Source organism: Nyctereutes procyonoides, unplaced genomic scaffold (genome assembly GCF_905146905.1).
Source record: "Nyctereutes procyonoides isolate TBG_1078 unplaced genomic scaffold, NYPRO_anot_genome, whole genome shotgun sequence".
NCBI classification, from domain to species: Eukaryota; Metazoa; Chordata; class Mammalia; order Carnivora; family Canidae; genus Nyctereutes; species Nyctereutes procyonoides.
The window spans coordinates 9,511,198-9,530,606 of NW_026575031.1; the positions used below are offsets into that span (position 1 = coordinate 9,511,198).

General features: G+C 34.1%; 1 protein-coding gene across 2 annotated transcripts in view; it reads right to left on the reverse strand.

Moving 5' to 3' along the window:
- UBR1 (ubiquitin protein ligase E3 component n-recognin 1) overlaps window positions 1-19,409 on the reverse strand; it is a 138,838-nt gene that overhangs the window by 43,739 nt on the left and 75,690 nt on the right. For both annotated transcript variants that reach the window (XM_055316814.1, XM_055316815.1), the window contains 10 exons: window positions 18,133-18,196; window positions 16,050-16,174; window positions 13,204-13,256; window positions 10,136-10,238; window positions 9,207-9,255; window positions 8,449-8,603; window positions 6,152-6,251; window positions 5,115-5,224; window positions 3,644-3,730; window positions 2,498-2,679 (listed from right to left, as the gene is read on the reverse strand). In XM_055316814.1, coding sequence (XP_055172789.1) covers window positions 2,498-2,679; window positions 3,644-3,730; window positions 5,115-5,224; window positions 6,152-6,251; window positions 8,449-8,603; window positions 9,207-9,255; window positions 10,136-10,238; window positions 13,204-13,256; window positions 16,050-16,174; window positions 18,133-18,196 — 1,028 coding nt within the window. The remainder of the gene's footprint in view (window positions 1-2,497; window positions 2,680-3,643; window positions 3,731-5,114; window positions 5,225-6,151; window positions 6,252-8,448; window positions 8,604-9,206; window positions 9,256-10,135; window positions 10,239-13,203; window positions 13,257-16,049; window positions 16,175-18,132; window positions 18,197-19,409) is intronic.

Consider the following 19,409-nt stretch of genomic DNA (forward strand, 5'->3'; position numbering starts at 1 on the left):
CCCAGAAGACAAAACACAACGGACTAGTGAACAATCATATGAAAAGCTGCTCAACCTAGTACTAACTAGTATTCACGGAATTCAGACTGGCACAGATTTATAATGTTCATTATATCAAATGAACTATTATGATACTATCACTATTATCAGTTCCAAGTACTGATAATAGTAATAAGTATTGGTGAAAATGAAGGAAATAGGAAATCTCCCAGTCCCAATATTAATCTATTTCCCAATAGTATTCAGTAATTCATGACTTAGTTAATAATTAATTCATATATTAGTTCCACCCTTGAGAAGTAATTCTACAATTGTACAAGAAGGTAAATATAAAAAAATGTTCTGACACACTGTTTATAATAAGGGGAAATTGGAAAATAAGAGAAAATCAACTTAAATGCTCAAAGTCTGATAAATATAATATTCAATATTCACGCTATGGACTACTATGCAGTAGTCCTAGGAAATCATGTAGACTTTGCAACACAGATCTATATATAGTGACATGAAAAGATTTAAGACATTGAGTAAAAAACCAATCTGCAGGACAAAAGTTATGGTAAAATAAACTATTAAAAAACATAAAACAAAACTCATTTATGTGTATGTTAGTAAATGCATAGAAAGAGGTATAGTACAAGAGTTATTTATTACCAACAGTTATCTGTGCAGAAAGATCAAGAATGTAGAGGATGCTCAATGGGAACTAAATGTATTATCTGAATTGTTTTCAATGAGAACAACACTTTTCTGTATGCAATCAATCAGGCAATAAAAATAAATAATAAAAGCATTAAGGCCGTTAATTAACTCAGCACATTTTTGCTTATATCTTCTTGTTTGGATAAATATATGGTAGTTTCTTTCATTACTTTCTAAAGAGTATGTTGCTAATATGTAATACATTAGAGGGCTGTAATGTTTAAAGTTTTGTATTAATTTCTAGTTTTATTACTATCATCAGCCAAGGAAACCTTACCTTTGTATCTTTTTTTTAATCTTTAAAGTATATAGTCTTTATTCTTTGAGGTCCTTGCTACCACTCTCAACTTCAGGATTATAGATATATTATGTACAATGTTTCTACTGTTATTGCAAAGGCCCAATTTTCTAAAACTATCCAGAACACACACTGTTTAAAGAGCAATGAGAAAAAAAAAAAAAAAAAAAAAAAAAGAGCAATGAGAGCTTGTTTTTTTTTTAAAAAAAAGCATAGGAGGCATTTACAGTATTTTATTTTATTTTTTTAAAAGATGTTATTTATTTATTCATGAGAGACACAGAGAGGGAGAGAGGCAGAGACACAGGCAGAGGGAGAAGCGGGCTCCATGGAGGGAGCCCGACGTGGAACTCGATCCCGGGTCTCCAGGATCATGCCCTGAGCTGAAGGCGGCGCTAAACCGCTGAGCCACCCGGGCTGCCCCTATTTACAGTATTTTATTTTATTTTATTTTTTACAGTATTTTAAGTTGGAATGCTTTTAAAAGTATTCTTATTGTGCCTCTTTTTCTCACTGTTATCTATATAACGTCCCACAAAGTGTGAGGCTCAGAAGGTTAATTGATTTCCCCGAGAGCACACTACAGTGGGACCCAGAAAACCAGACTGATTCTCATTTTTTCTTTTTTCTTAAAAGATTTTATTTTTATTTATTAATGAGACACAGAGCAAGAGGCAGAGAGGCAAAGACATAGGTAGGGGGAGAGGCAGGTTCCCCTTGGGGAGCCTGATGTGGGACTTGATCTCGGCACTCTGGGATCATGATTGGAGCCAAAGGCAGGTGCTCAACCACTGAGCAACCCAGGAGGCCCCAATTCTCATTTTCTAATGTGATCTCCATGACCACAACTATAGATATTGTCTTCTCTTTAAGAAAAAAAGAGAAACGAATATAAACCACCTTTTTCAGGTAAAGAATTTATTTTTCATTCTGTAATAAACGCAGTCATTTTTACCAGAAATCATAAAAATAATGTGGAGTATCTGAACTGACACATAAATGTACATCTAAAAGAGCCTATGCACATAAAATAACAGAAGTTGATTTCTATTTTTGCCATTCGCATTTTCATCTTTGTGTGCATAAAGGCTCTCAACAAACTATTGTGCGCTTGAACTACCTATGAACTTACATTCAGTAAGTACCTTAAGAGCTATCACTGTGTCTTTCTTAGTTTAAAGATAATATAATTTCTCTTACTATAAAATATATTTTTGGAAAATTTTATTTAAAATGAGTATGTTGGGGCACCTGGGTGGCTCAGTTGGTTAAGTGTTTGCTTTTGGCTCAGGTCATGATCTCTGGGTTCTGGGATTGAGTCCTGCACTAAGGCTCCCCATTCAGCAGGTAGTCTGCTTCTCCCTCTCCTTCTCACTCCTCCTGCTTGTGCTCTCTCTCTCTGTCAAACAAATAAATAAAATCTTAAAAAAAAAATTAAATAAGTCATTTTCCCTCCAAAAACCAGAGTTGCTAATTTCTAGTTTTGCTTAGTTTTACCTCTCTTCCTCCATAATGGAGTCTTCTTTCCCAGACATTTCTGAGGTGCTATCATACATGAGTTTGTGAGTTTCAATGAAATTTTTCTGTAAGGCAGACATCTGAGCCATGATCTTCTGACGGTGCAATCTAGCAGCTTCAGCTTTTCTTTTCCGTTCTGCTTTTTCTTTATCATGAGTAATCTGGGTATTAAGAAACCGCAAAAATTAAGATCCATTGTTGAACTTTACATATACTGTTCAGTCAGGTAAAATTTCCTAGAATAAGAGTCTTATAAAATTTGATTACCACTTAAGCCTAGATTCAATCTGATGTCTCAAAACGAGCCTAGAGGCTCCATAATATCATACAACTAATTGCTCTTTTAATGTAATAATTTAATGTAAAAGTCCCAAGTACTTAAATATCCAATAAATTGCCTTTTATATTCAATGCAGGTAGATTAATGAAGTTAAAAGAAAAAAATTTTTAATCATGTCATTTAATCACTGACATTTAATCAATTTTAGCCAACTTGATGATATCTAACAGTTAAGTTTACTACTAGATGCGTTGCTAAGCCTAAGAACTTTAACAATATTACTGAGATATACAGTGTCTTTTTATTGTTTATATCTAACTTAAGTCCAGTGTTTTTTTTTTTTTTAGGATGGATAGTTAAAAATCACAAGTAATTAAAAAAAAAACCACAAGTAATAGTATTCTAACAATTTTAAGATTAGAATAATAAAAACCTGATTTATTATAATATGGAAATTCATAACCTAAATATTATTGCATTTCATTGAATTAAGATGCCATTACTTTATGTTCTAAGAGTGCTGCTGATTAAATTATAAGAAGTCATTAATTATAGGATATATCTCAATTTCAGATATTAAAATATTTTAAAAATTAATAAAATACGGCATTTCCAGTAGAGCTCCATTGTACACTAATTTCCTCTACTTTTATAAAATACATATATTATACTGGACAAGTGATGCCAAATACCACTAATCCCTGTGGTAGAGAAACACAACAAACAAAAGAAGATGAAAATCTCACAAACTTTACAACAAACAGGTTCCTTCTAACAAAAAAGCAACAGCTCTTACACTAGCAAAGTTCAAAGACAGGGAAGAACATCTATTATAATGCCTTTACCTCATCATTCTTAATAGATTCTGATCCTGATGTAGTGGCTACAATTAAACAAGATTTTTCTCTTAATCGTTTCACTGTGTCAAACATCTATAAGAAACAGATGAAATGTTAAAAGATTTGATAACACTGACCAGAAACAGAAAAATTCACTAATTTGATTTTGTCATCATGTCACCAAATGTCTGAGTTAAACTTGACATATATACACATACACAAATACTTACACGTATAAATATTTTTATGTATAGTTAAAGTATATAAAAAGTGACTTCTGACTGTGACAAACACGCCCCTCAGTTATTAGCAATACAGTTAAAGAGGAGGTTGCAGGTAGCAAAGTCAGCTGATTCCATCTGCAGGTATGAGCATACCTCTGCTTTTGCCAGGGGAAAATTTTTTTTTAGTTTAAAATAACATTTTTAGTGCAAAGACATGTAAAGACAAAAATACAAGATGGAAAGTAAAATCCTCTCTTCTTCATGCCAGCCCTCTTCCCCAAAATTAACTAAATTAAAGATTACTAGGGGGTGCCTGGTGGCTCAGTTGGTTAAGCCTCCAACTCGACTTGGCTCAGGTCATGATCTCAAGGTCATAAGACTGAGCCCCATGTTGGGCTCCACTGTGGGTGTGGAGTCTGCTTAAGATTCTCTCTCTTTCTCTCTCCCCCTTTGCCCTTCCCCTGCCTTCTAAAAAAGGAAAAAGGTTATTAGTATTTTTTTGTAGAAAAAAATTATCAGAATATATATTTCCCTATATTTATATATATTATCAAAAGTAACCTTACCATATACACCATTTCCTATCTTTTTCACTTAAACATTAATCTGTGGAGATATTTCCACAATAGCTTATATAGATCATTCTCATTCTCTCTCTCTCTCTCTCTGTCTCTCATGTATAAATAAATAAAATTTTAAAAAAACAAATAAAGTAAGTGAGCATGAGCAGAGGGGGAAGTGGGAGAGGGACAGAGAATCTAAAGCAGATTCTGTATTGAGTGCAGAGCATGACATAGGACTCAGTCTCACAACCCTGAGCCAAAACCAAGAGCTGGATGCTTAACCAACTATGCCACTCAGGCACCCCAAAAGAGGCCTTTCTTGATTACCCATATGAAGTCATCCTCTATTCATCTACTGAATTATCCTTTTCTTGTTCACTACCTGTACCTCAACTAGTGTATATGCTTCAGGATAGTAAGCATCTTATCTGTGTTGTCTAGAAATGACCATGGCACATGAAAGGCATTCAAAAGATACTGATTAAATAATGACACAAATGAATAAATCTTAATTTAGCAAAACAAAACAAAACAAAACACCTTCCTCTAAAACATGAAAAAAATATGAGTGACTATGAAATCTGTACTAAATGATTTTACAACCGGAGACTAGTGGCTTAACATTACAGGTAAACAGAGGATTATTTAATACTTAAACCAATATATGATCAGTTTATTTATCAAATTTACCTGGAGTATCCATGTTATCATGTCCTTTTGGCCTTCTAACTGAGGAATTCCTTTGAGTTTTTCCAAAAGCATTTGTATATTCTGAGCATTCATGGCTGAACTTCCCAATCCTTTTTTAAAACAGAGAAGTTACAAAAAACCTTCATAGTTATATATAAATTATAATCTGTAATTAGCGTTATTCACATTAATAACCAAAGTTCACAAACACTCCCTTAATTGCAATTTTTCAACAGAACAATCAGCAAAGACATAAAGCACTCAGTACTAAATTAGACAACTTGAAAAACTTGAATAATTTTTTGAACTCTTAATACATTTTTCACTGGGGCTGCTAAGTGAAAGCTACCTTCTACCTTCAATGATCTGTCTCTGGTCTTTCCTATACTTGGCTCACTGTCTAGTAAAAGTGGTTAATGAGAACAAAAGCTCCCCAAAAAATAAAAGTGGGGGTGGTTTATATCCATAAACTGAGTAGGTTTACAATGTCTTCAAGGAGCTAAAAATACAGTTTGTATGTCTTTTTCCTATTGGTCTCATAATCAATGTCCCTGGAGTATGCTTTGATGAAACTATCTTAATCTAATAAATAAATCTTCATAGAAATCTAATATCAACCTATCCTGTTCAGCCAAGAAGAAAGTACAAGACAAACATATTATCATTCACTCAGATGTGTACAATCATTTTACACTCAGGGACATTAATATCGTATGTAGATGGGTAGTATGAATGTTATGGTTGATGAAACAGCAAATATCTGTAATACTGAGACAATCAAAGTAAGAACCATTAATGTATGCATCCCCCACTCAAAAAAGGAAGGGGGATCATGCAGTAAAAAGATTTTAGTAGGGGATTAAAAACATATTTTTATTGAACACATTAGTTAAGAACTAAAGATACTAGGAAAAGTCTTAACTTCAGAATTGTCTATGCTTTAAGAAGTGGCAGATTAACACTCTGTAAGAGCTGAACTTTCACTTACAAATTGGTAATTATCTGAAACTATGCGGAAAATCAATACTAAAACGTACTTGAAGCCTTATGGTAAAAGTCAAATGTCACTTCTTCTTCAGGAGCTTTTTGAAGCTGTTGCTTTTCTTCTAGTAAACCCAATGCCAGAATATGAAATGCCTGAAAGAGGAATATGAAAAGATTTATAACACTGTGCTTCCTCAGGTAAATATACTTCATTTTATTATTTTTTAAAGATTTTATTTATTTATTCATGATACACATAGAGAGAGAGAGAGAGAGAGAGAGAGAGAGAGAGAGGCAGAGACACAGGCAGAGGGAGAAGCAGGCTCCATGCCAGGAGCCCGACATGGGACCCAATCCCAGGACTCCAGGATCGTGCCCTGCACCAAAGGCAGGCGCTAAACTGCTGAGCCACCCGGGGATCCCTTATACTTTTTTTTAAAAAAAGATTTTATTTATTTGACAGAGAGACACAGAGAGAGCACAAGTAGGGGGAGTGGCAGAAGAGGGAGAGGGAGAAGCAGGCTCCCCGCTGATCTGAGAGCTCGAAATGGGGCTTGATCTCAGGACCCTGGGATCATGGCCTGAGCTGCAGACTTAATGGACAAAGCCACCCACGCACCCCAGGTACATATATTTTATTTAATTATTTTATTTTATTTTAAGATTTTATTTATTTATCCATGAGAGACACAGAGAGAGAGAGAAAGAGAGGCAAGGACACAGGCAGAGGGAGAAGCAGGCTCCACACAGGGAGCCCGACGCAGGACCCGATCCTGGGCCGAAGACAGTGCTAAACCAAGCCACCGGGGCTGCCCTATTTTAAATGAAGGTGAAAAATAAGCAATCTGACCGGTAAAAAAGGGGAAAAGATTATGAACAAGAAGTTTACAGAAAGAGAAAGGAGAAATACACATATGAAAAATGTTCAACGTCACTTAAAATTAAAGAAACGTGAACTGAAACAAGATCATCCTGTTTTTCACCTATTAGAGTGGCAAAAATTTTAGAGTTTAATACAATACAGAGCTGGCTGAGGTGCTGGGAAATAGGCACTTTTCACTACATTGGTATGGCAAAGTAAACTGGTGTAGTAACATTTTTGAAGGCCAATTTGACAATATTTACCAAAAACATAAAGAACAGACCTAGTACAATGTAAAGATATTTGTACAAGGATGTTCATTTCAGTGTTGTCATACAGAGACCTAAAAACACCCTAAATATTTATTAATAGGAGACTGGTTAAATGCACTATACATATCCATACAATGGAATATACATCTATCGAGAACGAGATAGTCCCATTTGTGCTAATGTGGAAGATACATTATTTCCAGAAGATACAAACTTTGAACAGCGCTTATCTCCTAGGTAGGACACTAGGAGATAGGGGAAGAAATTTTAACTTTTGATTTCAACTATATCTCCATGGTTTGAAATTTTTTACTAATGTATTTACCACTGTTAGGACAAAAACTGAGATACACATATAGTATGACAGCATTTAGAGCCTCCAAACCAAAAAAGCCAAGGAAGAAAGAAAATCAATTAAATTAAATTAATTAAATTTTAAAATAAATTAAATAAATACCCAGTTACAGCTACCAAAGGGTAACACTACTAAGGAATTTATCAATAACAATATCAAGAAAAAATAGCCACTTCAACTTAATGAGCTAATTCTCATAAAATCTCTATGAAATAATTGTACTTATACCCACTTACTAATGGGGAAATTATTCTTTGCTCTTAAATAGGAATCGGGGTAACCCAAGATTCAAGTCTGTCTTCCAAGTCTTTATTATATTTTTCATAATACAAGTGAAATAAATATAGAAAATTATGATGCAATAAGAATACATCAATTTATTATTTGCAGGAAAGGTTTTTATTTCCCCCCAATATAGATGGTTCTCAAGAGTAAGGATACTAAAAACATGAGAGTGTATGACTTAGAAAGTCTTTGCCACATCTAAGGTGTTTTTTTTTTTTTTTAAGATTTTATTTATTCATGAGAGACACACAGGGAGAGGGAGAGAGAGAGACAGAGACAGAGAGAGAGACAGAGACAGAGACACAGGCAGAGGGAGAAGCAGGCTCCATGCAGGGAGCCCGACATGGGACTCGATCCCGGGTTTCCAGGATCAGGCCCTGAGCTGAAGGCGGCGCTAAACCGCTGAGCCACCCGGGCTGCCCTCTAAAGTGTTTTTAATGACCCTTAGGTCTCAGGTGCTCTAGTATGGTTCTGAATGACAATGTTAGACCAAAGATCTTCTCCTTGGTTCCTCACAAACTCTATGAAGTAGAGACAATATTGGAAGTAGAAAAAAAATATTTCAAGTATACATACCATCTGAAGCATCCCTTCAGTCCACAAGTTAGAATCTGTGTCAATTGCCCGCTCAAATATGGTCCTGAGAATGTACATCATGATATCACAATTGAGAAGGTTAACCACTTTGCTGAAAGCAGGGCAGAATTCAGGAGGTGGTGGTGGTGGTAATGCTATAGTAAGTGGGAGATGTATAGGAGAAGAGCAAAGAAGTACATTTTTATTTGGGTTATCCTACACGCTAAATTGTGTATATCAAAATCATATATTACAGTAAAAAAATCACCTGTTTTCTGTTACCTTTAAAGCACCGAACACAACAATGTCACGGGAAATATAAGTCACTATTATCAATCACCCGAAATAAACTCTATTTGTTATAAACTTAATGTTCTATCACCATTGATATAAGCCATATTTTAATATGAGGACAAGAATTAAAGGGTTCTTTGCACTTCCATTAGTTGCCTACTCTTAAAAAACAACAAAAACAAAAATGAAGAACACTGTATGCTCTGCTGATACAAAACCACAGAAAATACTCAAAATGAGTCAATTCAGGGGCACATGGGTGGCTCAGTCATTTAAGCGTCTGATTCTTGATTTTGGCTCAAGTCATGATCTCAGGGTCATGAAACTGAGGCTTGCATGGGGCTCTGTGCTTGGAGCGGAGTCTACTTGTCTCTCTCCCCCACCTCTGTCCCTTCCCCTACTCACTCGCTCTCAAAATAAATAAAATCTTAAAAAATGAGTCAATTCAGAATCTCACTTTTTACCTTCATCTTTGTTTTCTTGTTTTCTCCTTTTTTTCTGCATATGTTCTGCCTATGTATACAAAAAAAAAAAGTATCTTTAAATATACTGCTTGGCAAGCATGAAACAAATGGAATACTTTGAAGCAGGCAGGAAAGATCACTGAGCCTACCAAAATACATACTACATACTATGTATGTAATCAAAATGTTACCTTGTGCCAGAAATAAAATGACTGTCCAAGGAAAAGCCACTGCAAATCAGATGAGTAACATACCTCCTCAAGATTTTATTCCCCATTCTTTCAGTCAATAATACTCATTTAGTGCCTATTAGATTCAGGGTCTTGTACTATGGGCTGGAAATTATTGATTCATATTTGTAAGGACAAGTCCAGACTTTGCCCTAAGTTATCAAACTTAATGTTACCCTTAATGTGACAAATAGACATTATGTACCCACTGATGTGATACAATATATTACCTATATAATGTTCTTGCCCCAAAAAGTTTACCTTGAATCTAACCATGAGAATACAATCAGGCACATCCTGAGTGTAGGATATTCTAAAAGATCACTAGTCTGTACTCTACAGAAATGGCAATATTATGAAAGACAAAAAAGGCAAAAAGATTATCTTAAATTAAAAGAGATTGCAGAAACATGACACCAAATAAGGTACAGCATTCTAGATGGAATCTTCCTCCTCATGAGTAATGAGGATTTACCAAAAAGGATCTTTTTGGTAAATTAGAAAAATTTAAATATTGCCTGTATACTAGATAACATTACTGATTCAATTTTAATTTCTTGGGTGAGATAATGGCCTCTATTAGTGAGAACCAGTCTGATTTTCTGTTAGAAACCATAAAGCACTTTAGGAAATTTTCTGTAGAGTTAGAAACCATAAAGCACTTTAGGCTTAATTACTGAAGATGATATCTTTTCCTACCTTGCTATGCTGTGTTTTGGAATAATGATAAAAGTACATATTGAAGTCTTTCAATGATTCGTCTTTCAGTTCATAAACTCCATGGCCTGACACACCTGGTTTCCTAAATAGAAAATACAGAGATGAACAGCAGTGTTTTTGTAGGATACAATCCTGACAAAACAAAAACCTAAAATATAGTCATTTATCAGCTTGCTTAAACTGAAATGACTAATTTCATTCCAACAGTAAAACTAAAAACCTACATTGCAGACTCAAAGTCCTGATAACAGCCAAGTTGTGTTTCATAATTCAGAAATTTTTAAAAAAAGTATTTTATTTATTTATTCATGAGAGACACACAGAGAGAGACAGAGACCTAGGTGGAGGGAGAAGCAGGCTCCTCGTAAGGAGCCTGATGTGGGACTCAATCCCCAGACCTTGGGATCACAACCTGAGCCAAAGGCAGATGCTCAACCACTGAGCCACCCAGGAGTCCCCATAATTAAGAAATTTAAGTAAATCTGAGGAAGCTTTCTACTATACTGACCTAATCTCATGCCCTACTTAATTTGCTAAGGCTTTCTAAAATGGTAGTGAGATGTCAAATTGTAGATGAAAATACAGTGTTGGGGCAGTGGGTGGATCAGTTGGTTAAGTGTCTGACTCTTGATTTTGGCTCAGGTCATGATCTCAGGGTCCTGAGATTGAGCCTCGAGTCTAGCTTGTGCTCAGTGGGGAGTCTGCTTGAGATTCTCTCTTTCCCTCTGTCCCCCATTACGATCTTTTTCTATAAAATAAATAAATAAATCTTTAAAAAAAAGTGTTGAATCCTTTACATAGCACTATAAGGAAAAGCATCAAAGCCAAAAGGAATACATCATATTTGTTCAGCACATTAAATAGCTTTTGGTTTCTATTGAGTTTTAAGTGAAATATTTTATTAAGTATTATTAAACCATAAAAAAAAGCTATATCCAATTTTAAAAGTTATTTAAAACTAGTAATTTATTTATAGATATAACAATTTGAAACGTAGAAATTCACTACCAATAGGAAGTTTTTTAATTTCAAGAATTAATACACTTAAAATCTTATTTCCATTTCATGTATCTTATAGAATCCATTACAAAATCTCCCATTCAGTATACTGCCTTTTTGTTTGTTGATTGTTTCTTTCATTGTGCAAAAGATTTTTATTTTAATGTAGTCCCAATAGTTTATTTTTGCTTTTGTTTCACTTGTCATCTTAGGAGACATATTTAGAAAAATGTTGCTATGGCTGGTCAGAGAAATTACTGCCTGTGTTCTGTTTTATGATTTTTTATGGCTTCAGGTCTCACATTAGAATTTTTAATCCATGCTGGGTTTATTTTTGAGTATGGTATTAATAAGTAGTCCAGTTTTTTCCCCAATACCATGTACTGAGGAGATTGTATTTTCCCTATTGTATATTCTTGCCTCCTTTGTCATAGCTTAATTGACCATATAATCATGGGTTTACTTCTGGGCTCTCTTTTTGTTCCACTGATCTATATACCTGTTTTTGTGCAACTAGCATACTGTGTTTTTTTTTAACTATTATTTTAATTGTTATATTAACTTCAGGGGTAAAATATAATGATTCAACAATTCCATATACCACCCACTGCTTATCACAAGTGCATTCCTTAATGCCCATCACCTATTTCACCCATCCCACCACCAATCTCCCCTTTGGCAACCACTGGTTTGTTCTCTATACTTAAGAGTCTGTTTCTTGGTTTCTCTCTCTTCTCCCCACCCTTTGTTCATTTGTTTTATTTCTTACATTTCACATATGAGTGAGATCATATGTTATCTGTCTTTCTCTGACTTATTTCACTCAGCATTATACTTACTCTCTAGCTCCAGCTATGTTGTTGCAAATGGCAAGATTTCATTCTTTTTATGGCTGAATAATGTTCCATTGTATAATATATATCACCTCTTCTTTATCCACTCATCTACTAATGGATACGTGGGCTGCTTTCCTAATGTGGCTATTGTAAATAATGCTGCAATAAACATAGGGTACATGTATCCCTTTGAATTAGTGTTTTTGTTTTTTGGGCAAAAAACCAGTAGTATGATTACAGGATCATAAAGTAGTTCAACTTTTAACTTTTTGAAGAACCTCCATACTGTTTCCACAACGGCTACACCAGTTTGCATTCCCACCAACAGTACGAAAGGATTCCTTTTTCTCTGCATCCTCACCAAACACTTACTGTTTCTTGTGTTTTTGATTTAGCCATTCTGACCATACTGTTTTGACCACTAAACTCTGTAGTATATCTTGAAAATCTGGAATTGTGACAATTCCAAGCTTTGTTCTTTTTTCTCAAGATTTCTTTGGCTATTTGGGGTCTTTTGTAGTTTCATGCAACTTTTAGTATTATTTGTTCTAGTTTTGTGAAAAATGCTGTTGGTATTTTGATAGAGATTGCACTGAATCTACAGACTGCTTTAGATAATATGGACATTTTAATAATATTAATTCTTCTGAACCATGGGCATGTAATATCTTTCCATTTGTTGTTCATCTTCTGTTTCTTTAATCAACCAAAAACTTAACTATTAATAGCCTACTACTTAGCCTACTACTGACCAAGAACCTTACTAACAGCATAAAGTCAATTAATATATATTTTGTTTGTTAAATGTATTATACACCATATTTTTTATAATAAAGTAAGCTAGAAGAAAGAAAATGATATTAAGAAAAGCATAAGGAAGAGAAAATATGCTTACAGTACTGTACTATAAAATCTCCACTTATAAGTAGACTCAAGCTATTCAAACCTGTGTTGAAGAGTCAACTGTACTCACTCAGTCACTTTAAATCATAAATGAGCATTTCTCATATATCTGTCAAAGATACTCATTTCTTTAACAAACACATACTAAGTGCTTACTGAGCAACCCCTCATTTTCACCCTTTTTTATCTGTACTCCATTCTTGTTCTTAGGAGTTCAGGCAGAGACTTCAGAGCTTCTACAAAGTATCCAAAGTACAAAAGCAAAGATTGGTTTACCTCTCAGAATAAGCATAAATATTAAGTACTTACTTAAATGTGGCCACTTTGTTAATGACGTTCTCTAGGCCAGTTTCATTATTTTCCTGTTGAGACAACATTTTTGTCATTTTTACTTTCATGCAGTGACTGTTCCTTCTCTTACTGTAAACTGAAATACATTTTAACAGCATTCTTTTTTTTTTTTTTTTAATTTTTTTTTTTATTGGGATCCCTGGGTGGCGCAGCGGTTTGGCGCCTGCCTTTGGCCCAGGGCGCGATCCTGGAGACCCGGGATCGAATCCCACATCAGGCTCCCAGTGCATGGAGCCTGCTTCTCCCTCTGCCTATGTCTCTGCCTCTCTCTCTCTCTCTCTCTGTGACTATCATAAATAAATAAAAATTAAAAAAAAAAATTTAAATTTTTTTTTATTTATTTATGACAGTCACAGAGAGAGAGAGAGAGAGAGAGAGAGAGAGAGAGGCAAAGACACAGGCAGAGGGAGAAGCAGGCTCCATGCACCGGGAGCCCAACGTGGGATTCGATCCTGGGTCTCCAGGATCGCGCCCTGGGCCAAAGGCAGGCGCCAAACCGCTGCGCCACCCAGGGATCCCTTTAACAGCATTCTTGAAGTTTGTAAGCAATAAAAAAAAGATCAACTTCCAATATAAAAAAATTTGGTCTGAAACCAAGTAGCTTTGCGGAACCAAGTTCTTTCTTTTTTTTTTTTAAGATTTTATTTATTTATTAATGAGAGACACAGAGAGAGGCAGAAACATAGGCAGAGGAAGAAGCAGGCTCCCCTTGGGGAGCCTGATGCAGGACTGGATCCCAGGACCCCAGGATCATGACTTGAGCCAAAGGCAGACACTCAACCACTGAGCCACCCAGGTGCCCCGAGGAACCAATTTCTTAACAGAAGTAAAATCTAGAAATAAACTACTTAAGGCGGAAGTTGTATCTAAGTTTGTCCTCATACATGTATACATATAGATACACACACCCACCCAACAGTTCAAAGAAAAAGAGCTTTCCTTTAAGTAATATGTTCATCACACACATCCTTGAAGCACATGTCCATGCTAACCATACCTAAAGCCAAGGTTATAAAATAAATGAGATCTACAGCAAAATACAGGTAGATGCCCAAATGTATTCTGGCTTCTGCGTTATAATAATTTTCTGAATGCCTGTAACTTTTCCTTAATTGAGGAATATTATTTTTTTATGAAGTTATTTAAAGTCAGAATAAGAACATAGTCAAGGGAGCACTTGGGTAGCTCAGTGGTTGAGCATCTGCCTTTGGCTCAGGTCATGATCCCAAGGTCCTGGGATCGAGTCCTGTATCAGACTCCCTGGGAGGAGCTGTTTCTCCCTCTGCCTGTCTCTGCCTCTCTCTGTGTCTCTCATGAATAAATAAATAAAATCTTAAAAAAAAAAAGGAACATAGTCAAGATATTAAATCAGGCTCACAGATTCCTACAGTTTCACAAAAAGTATAAAATTTAACCTCCTTTTAATATAATGCACTTGGGGTAAGCAACAAAGTTAGGGCTATGCCTTAAAGCATTCCTTTTGCAAACTATGGTATGTATATCACCAGTTGCATAAGAAATTATTTTAGGTTGCACAGTTATATATTTTTTAAGTTCTGAATAGTTACTCACTTATTTTAATATGAATTAGGGAAAGAAACTCCAGAATCTAAACTTCTTTCACTGAAAGTACTTGCTTAGAAAGATACTAAGAAAAAATACGTTAGGAGTGACTAGGTGGCTCAATTGGTAGAACATCTGACTTGGTTTCAGCTCAGATCATGATCTCATGGGTCCTGAGATGGAGCCCCACACTGGTCTCTATTCAGTGGGGAGCCGGCCTTGAGATGCTCTCCATCTGCTCCTCCCCGCCCCCCGCCCCCGTCCATCCTCCTCTTTTGTGTTCATGTGCTCCCTTTCTCTCAAGTAAATAAATCTTTGAAAAAAGAATAAGTTACTCTTAAGTGTATTAATTAAAAAAATTGATAGATGGATATGCAGAAATTATGAAGGTGATATGCCAAATAGTTGATTTGAGAATCAGTTAACAACGTAACTGGAAAAAGATAATTATTTTTTTGGAAAAATAACCAATAGTCTAAGCTTTTCTCTACTCCTCTAGAACACCTTGATAGCAGATAAGTCTAATTGTAAGAATCACTGTTCTAATTCATAATGAAATCTCAGGAGAAAAAATATGAGACTCCTAATCTTTACAACTACTACTTCAATTATCAGTGTATACAAAAATATAAGTATCACCTGCAACGGCCATGAGAATACACCTTGCAGATCTCAGTTAGAGGAAACAGAGATACTAATGCAGGCTCACTCTGGGATACTGGGGAAGACATCAAGCCTAGATTAGATTACCCAGTGGTCTAGAATGCTTCTATCTAACTTTCCTTCCTTCTTTCACTTGGAATCAGCCTCATCTGACAATCTGATGGCTCCCCCAGCTTTTCCAAGCTCCCTCACCATTTTCTCTCCTAGGCATCATTCCTAATAAATTCTTACATGTTTTGTCTTGACTTCTGCTTCTCAGAAGATGCAGACTAATACACTACCCAAATAGTTTCGGTATTTCAGGCAGCTTCTTTTTTCTCTGGAGAAATTTTATTTTAAGGTAAACAAAAAGCCAGGGAATTTGTTGCTCTGATGTTCCCAAACTTCCATAAGGTTTCTAAAATGTTTCCTAATGCCTCAAATTCCAAAATTAAAGTATACCATTAAAGAATGAATAGTTGTAGATCTGCAAAATTTGTCAAATTTTCCTCAAACTTCAAAGTAATTTCCAATTAACAAAAAAGAAAAAGAAAAACCCATTTTAAGGTGAATGGAGTAAAAAACAGTATCGGACTTACATTCTCAGGTAAATTTTTGGCAATGGCACTGTGTGGCATGGGTTCAATACAAAGCAGGTGAATAATTTCTCTCATTGTGACCTCTTCCTTGGTCACATTTCCCACTCCAGGTACATAACGCTCTCCTAATATAAAAAATGAAAACGTAAAAAAATTATTTTCTATTTAAATCTCTCCTACCAGGAACACTTATACACAGAACACTGTAGTAAGTCTGTGAGAGACCATAAATTATTTGGACATGTTCCTAAATCTGAACAAGAGTTTGTTTGTAAAAGTTGGAGGAAGAAAAATGAAGAGGTCTAAAGAACACAGGCCTTCTTGTAATTTATACACACAAGAACACACAGAAATATATATAAACATACTCCCATACATTATAAACAAGGCTTCTCAATTAAATTAGCATGTGTTTCTAAATCAGAAAACAATGCACATGGCATTGAAAGAGCAGTGGCATTGTTAAACAACAATTTTTCTTCCAAGATCTTTCTCAATTTTGCCTCTACTTGTTATTTAAGAAAGAACAAAATGAAAACTCAAAAACAAAATATTTAGTATGTATTAAGAATGACTGATGTTGCTAAAATGACCATATGATCATGTTTCCATTTCTCATCTCAATAAACTGCCAAATAGAGGAAATAGCTAAGGTGACATGGGAACTTCTTTGGTGTCAAAAGCATCTAATTTCCATTGCCTTAAGAAGGCCTACAGTCTTATGTCACCACTGATTTTCAAAACTACAATATGTATACAAAGTCCTATGATATCTATAACAAGGTTATTTTAAAGACAAGAAATTTTGCCTAAGAGATTTGATAAATTCTACAAATTAGCCAAAGAATGACTTTTCTGTGAAGGGAATTCATTTCAGACAGATCATTCCTCTTAACATGTGTAAAGCATTTTGTAACTTTTTAATTTTTTTCACCTAAAAGAATATTCCCTAAAAGTTTAGTGCTAGATTGAACTTTAGAGATAATACAGATTAGCTTCAAATTTTACAAATCAGGCATCTGAGACCTAAAGAATATAAATGCCATGCTGCTGATAGTTAATATATTATAAATAATAGCAATATAATAATAAAATATATAACAATACAATATATAATTACTATGGAATATTACATAATTACATGTTTACACATTATATTATTAATGATATATATATATTAAATACTGACTTCTGAAAGTAATGAACTTGTTATACTCAAGAATACAGCAAATATTAACTAAGAATCAAATCACACAGGAGGAAAAACCCAATAAATTTGTATAAACACAATGACAGCAAAATAATAGTAGCAATAATAAAACAGCAAAAATATAAAATAGAAAAATATGGTGCTAGAAATTCTTCATATAATCCAAAAACAAACATAAAAATTCCTTTAAAGTTTTTATAATTTAATAAAGTATATCATTAATTTAAAAATCTTTTACACATTTACATTTCATTTAGCAATGAAGGTTTACCATACTTCCTGCTGAGATAAGCAGCCAGTCAGTAACTAATTCCTGACAAAAAGTAAAATGAACCCATGTTTTCAGGTGTAATTAATGGTTAGAATCCTCACTAGGAACTACTAATATAAAGTAGTATCTGCTACAGTAAAGTAAGAAACAACAGCCAGAATGAGAAGCTAAGAACTTTTACTTAGCTGATAAAATCAACAAAGACTATAATACAGAACATTAAAAAATAAAAGTATGGCTAATATTTGTACAAAGTAACAACAGAATGACACAATGAAAATATATTTTACATAGAAATATGTCACACTAAAATTTTATATATAAATAAAATTCTATCTACATTTCTAAGTAGGATAATTGTATTCCAGACCTCTACAAACAAGACCAAACAATTAAATATCAGGTATTGAAAATAAAGATCTAATAGAGCTGTGCTTTTTTAAAAGCTGGGTTTCTAAATATATCAATCACATTAGTCATATTAATCTCTACTATTCTATGCTATATTTGGGAGAAGAGTAAAATGATAATGTTTTCTCTAAAAAGATAAATGTTTTCTCTAAAAAGAACTCATATCTTATTTAGACATGCTTTAATCTTACCCACAATATAGATGAGGACTTGAAGCATTTCTTCTATTAATGTATTATATTGTTTAATCAAATCCTATTGAACGAAAAAAGAAAAAATTACATGGAACCAAAACTTTCATAAAACATAACATTTTTGGATCAGATTCATGGTTCACACAATCTAGTATTTTCCTCTAGACTACAACAGAATATTAGGTGAATAATTCCCCTTTTTTGACATCAAATTCCACAAGGTTTATAATACCTGGCAAGTAATAGGAACTTAACAGAAATATTGTTTTCATTATCATTACCATATAGCCGTAAGTCAACAAACTAATTCTAATAACTTCCTATTTGGGTTGGTGGGACAGTGGCTTCAAATAATAGATATCAGTTATGGTGAGAGTACCTTTCCTTAACATAACTTTCATTTAAGCAATGCAGAAAATTAGATATTCATTTTTCACTACATATAAAACAAGACTAAAAATTAGCTTTATATTTTCATATCTTGTTCTATGGTCCTATGCAACTAACTTCTAATATAAAAGAATAAAATAATGTGATTTATAAATTCAAAGTAGGTAAAGGACTACTTCATAAGTTCATATCAAATATTAAAGCAATAAAGGTATGATGAAACTGCACAGGACAACAAATTACAAACTGTGAAAAATGTAACAAATACAATAAATGAAGAATATCCTTACTAAATCAGGAGCTTCTACAAAAACAGAAAAAGAGCGAAGGACTGGTAAGATAATTTCCTATGTGAAACAGGAGAAAAAGGCCAATAATCATGAAAACATGGACAAATTCCCTGCTAATTCACGAACTATAGGTATAAATGAAAGACTGGCTCTCACCTACCACTTTAATGAAGATTAAAAATACCAGTGCCATTATAGATATACATACTGCTAGAGGGTGTAAATCTTAGTAACTTTTCCAAGAGCAATTTAACAATATTTATCTAGAGTCTTAAGAAAGAGCACAGTTTTCTTCAGCAAATTCACTTCTAAAAACGTATCTTAAAATAATTAGGCAAGTGTTTAAACCATGAGGTTCGAAGATGTTTCTGATACCAAAAAACTAGAAAATATCTTCAGCAATAGGAGACTAAGGTATAATGCAATCATACCGTGCAATACTATACAACCATTAAGAATTATGATATAAAAAAATGATGTGGTTGTCTATTTAATGACAAGATTTTATATTAGTACAATATCTCATTTAAGCAGAGAAAGCAAATTATGAAATAGCACATACAAAATGATCCAATTTTTGGTTTAAAAAAACCA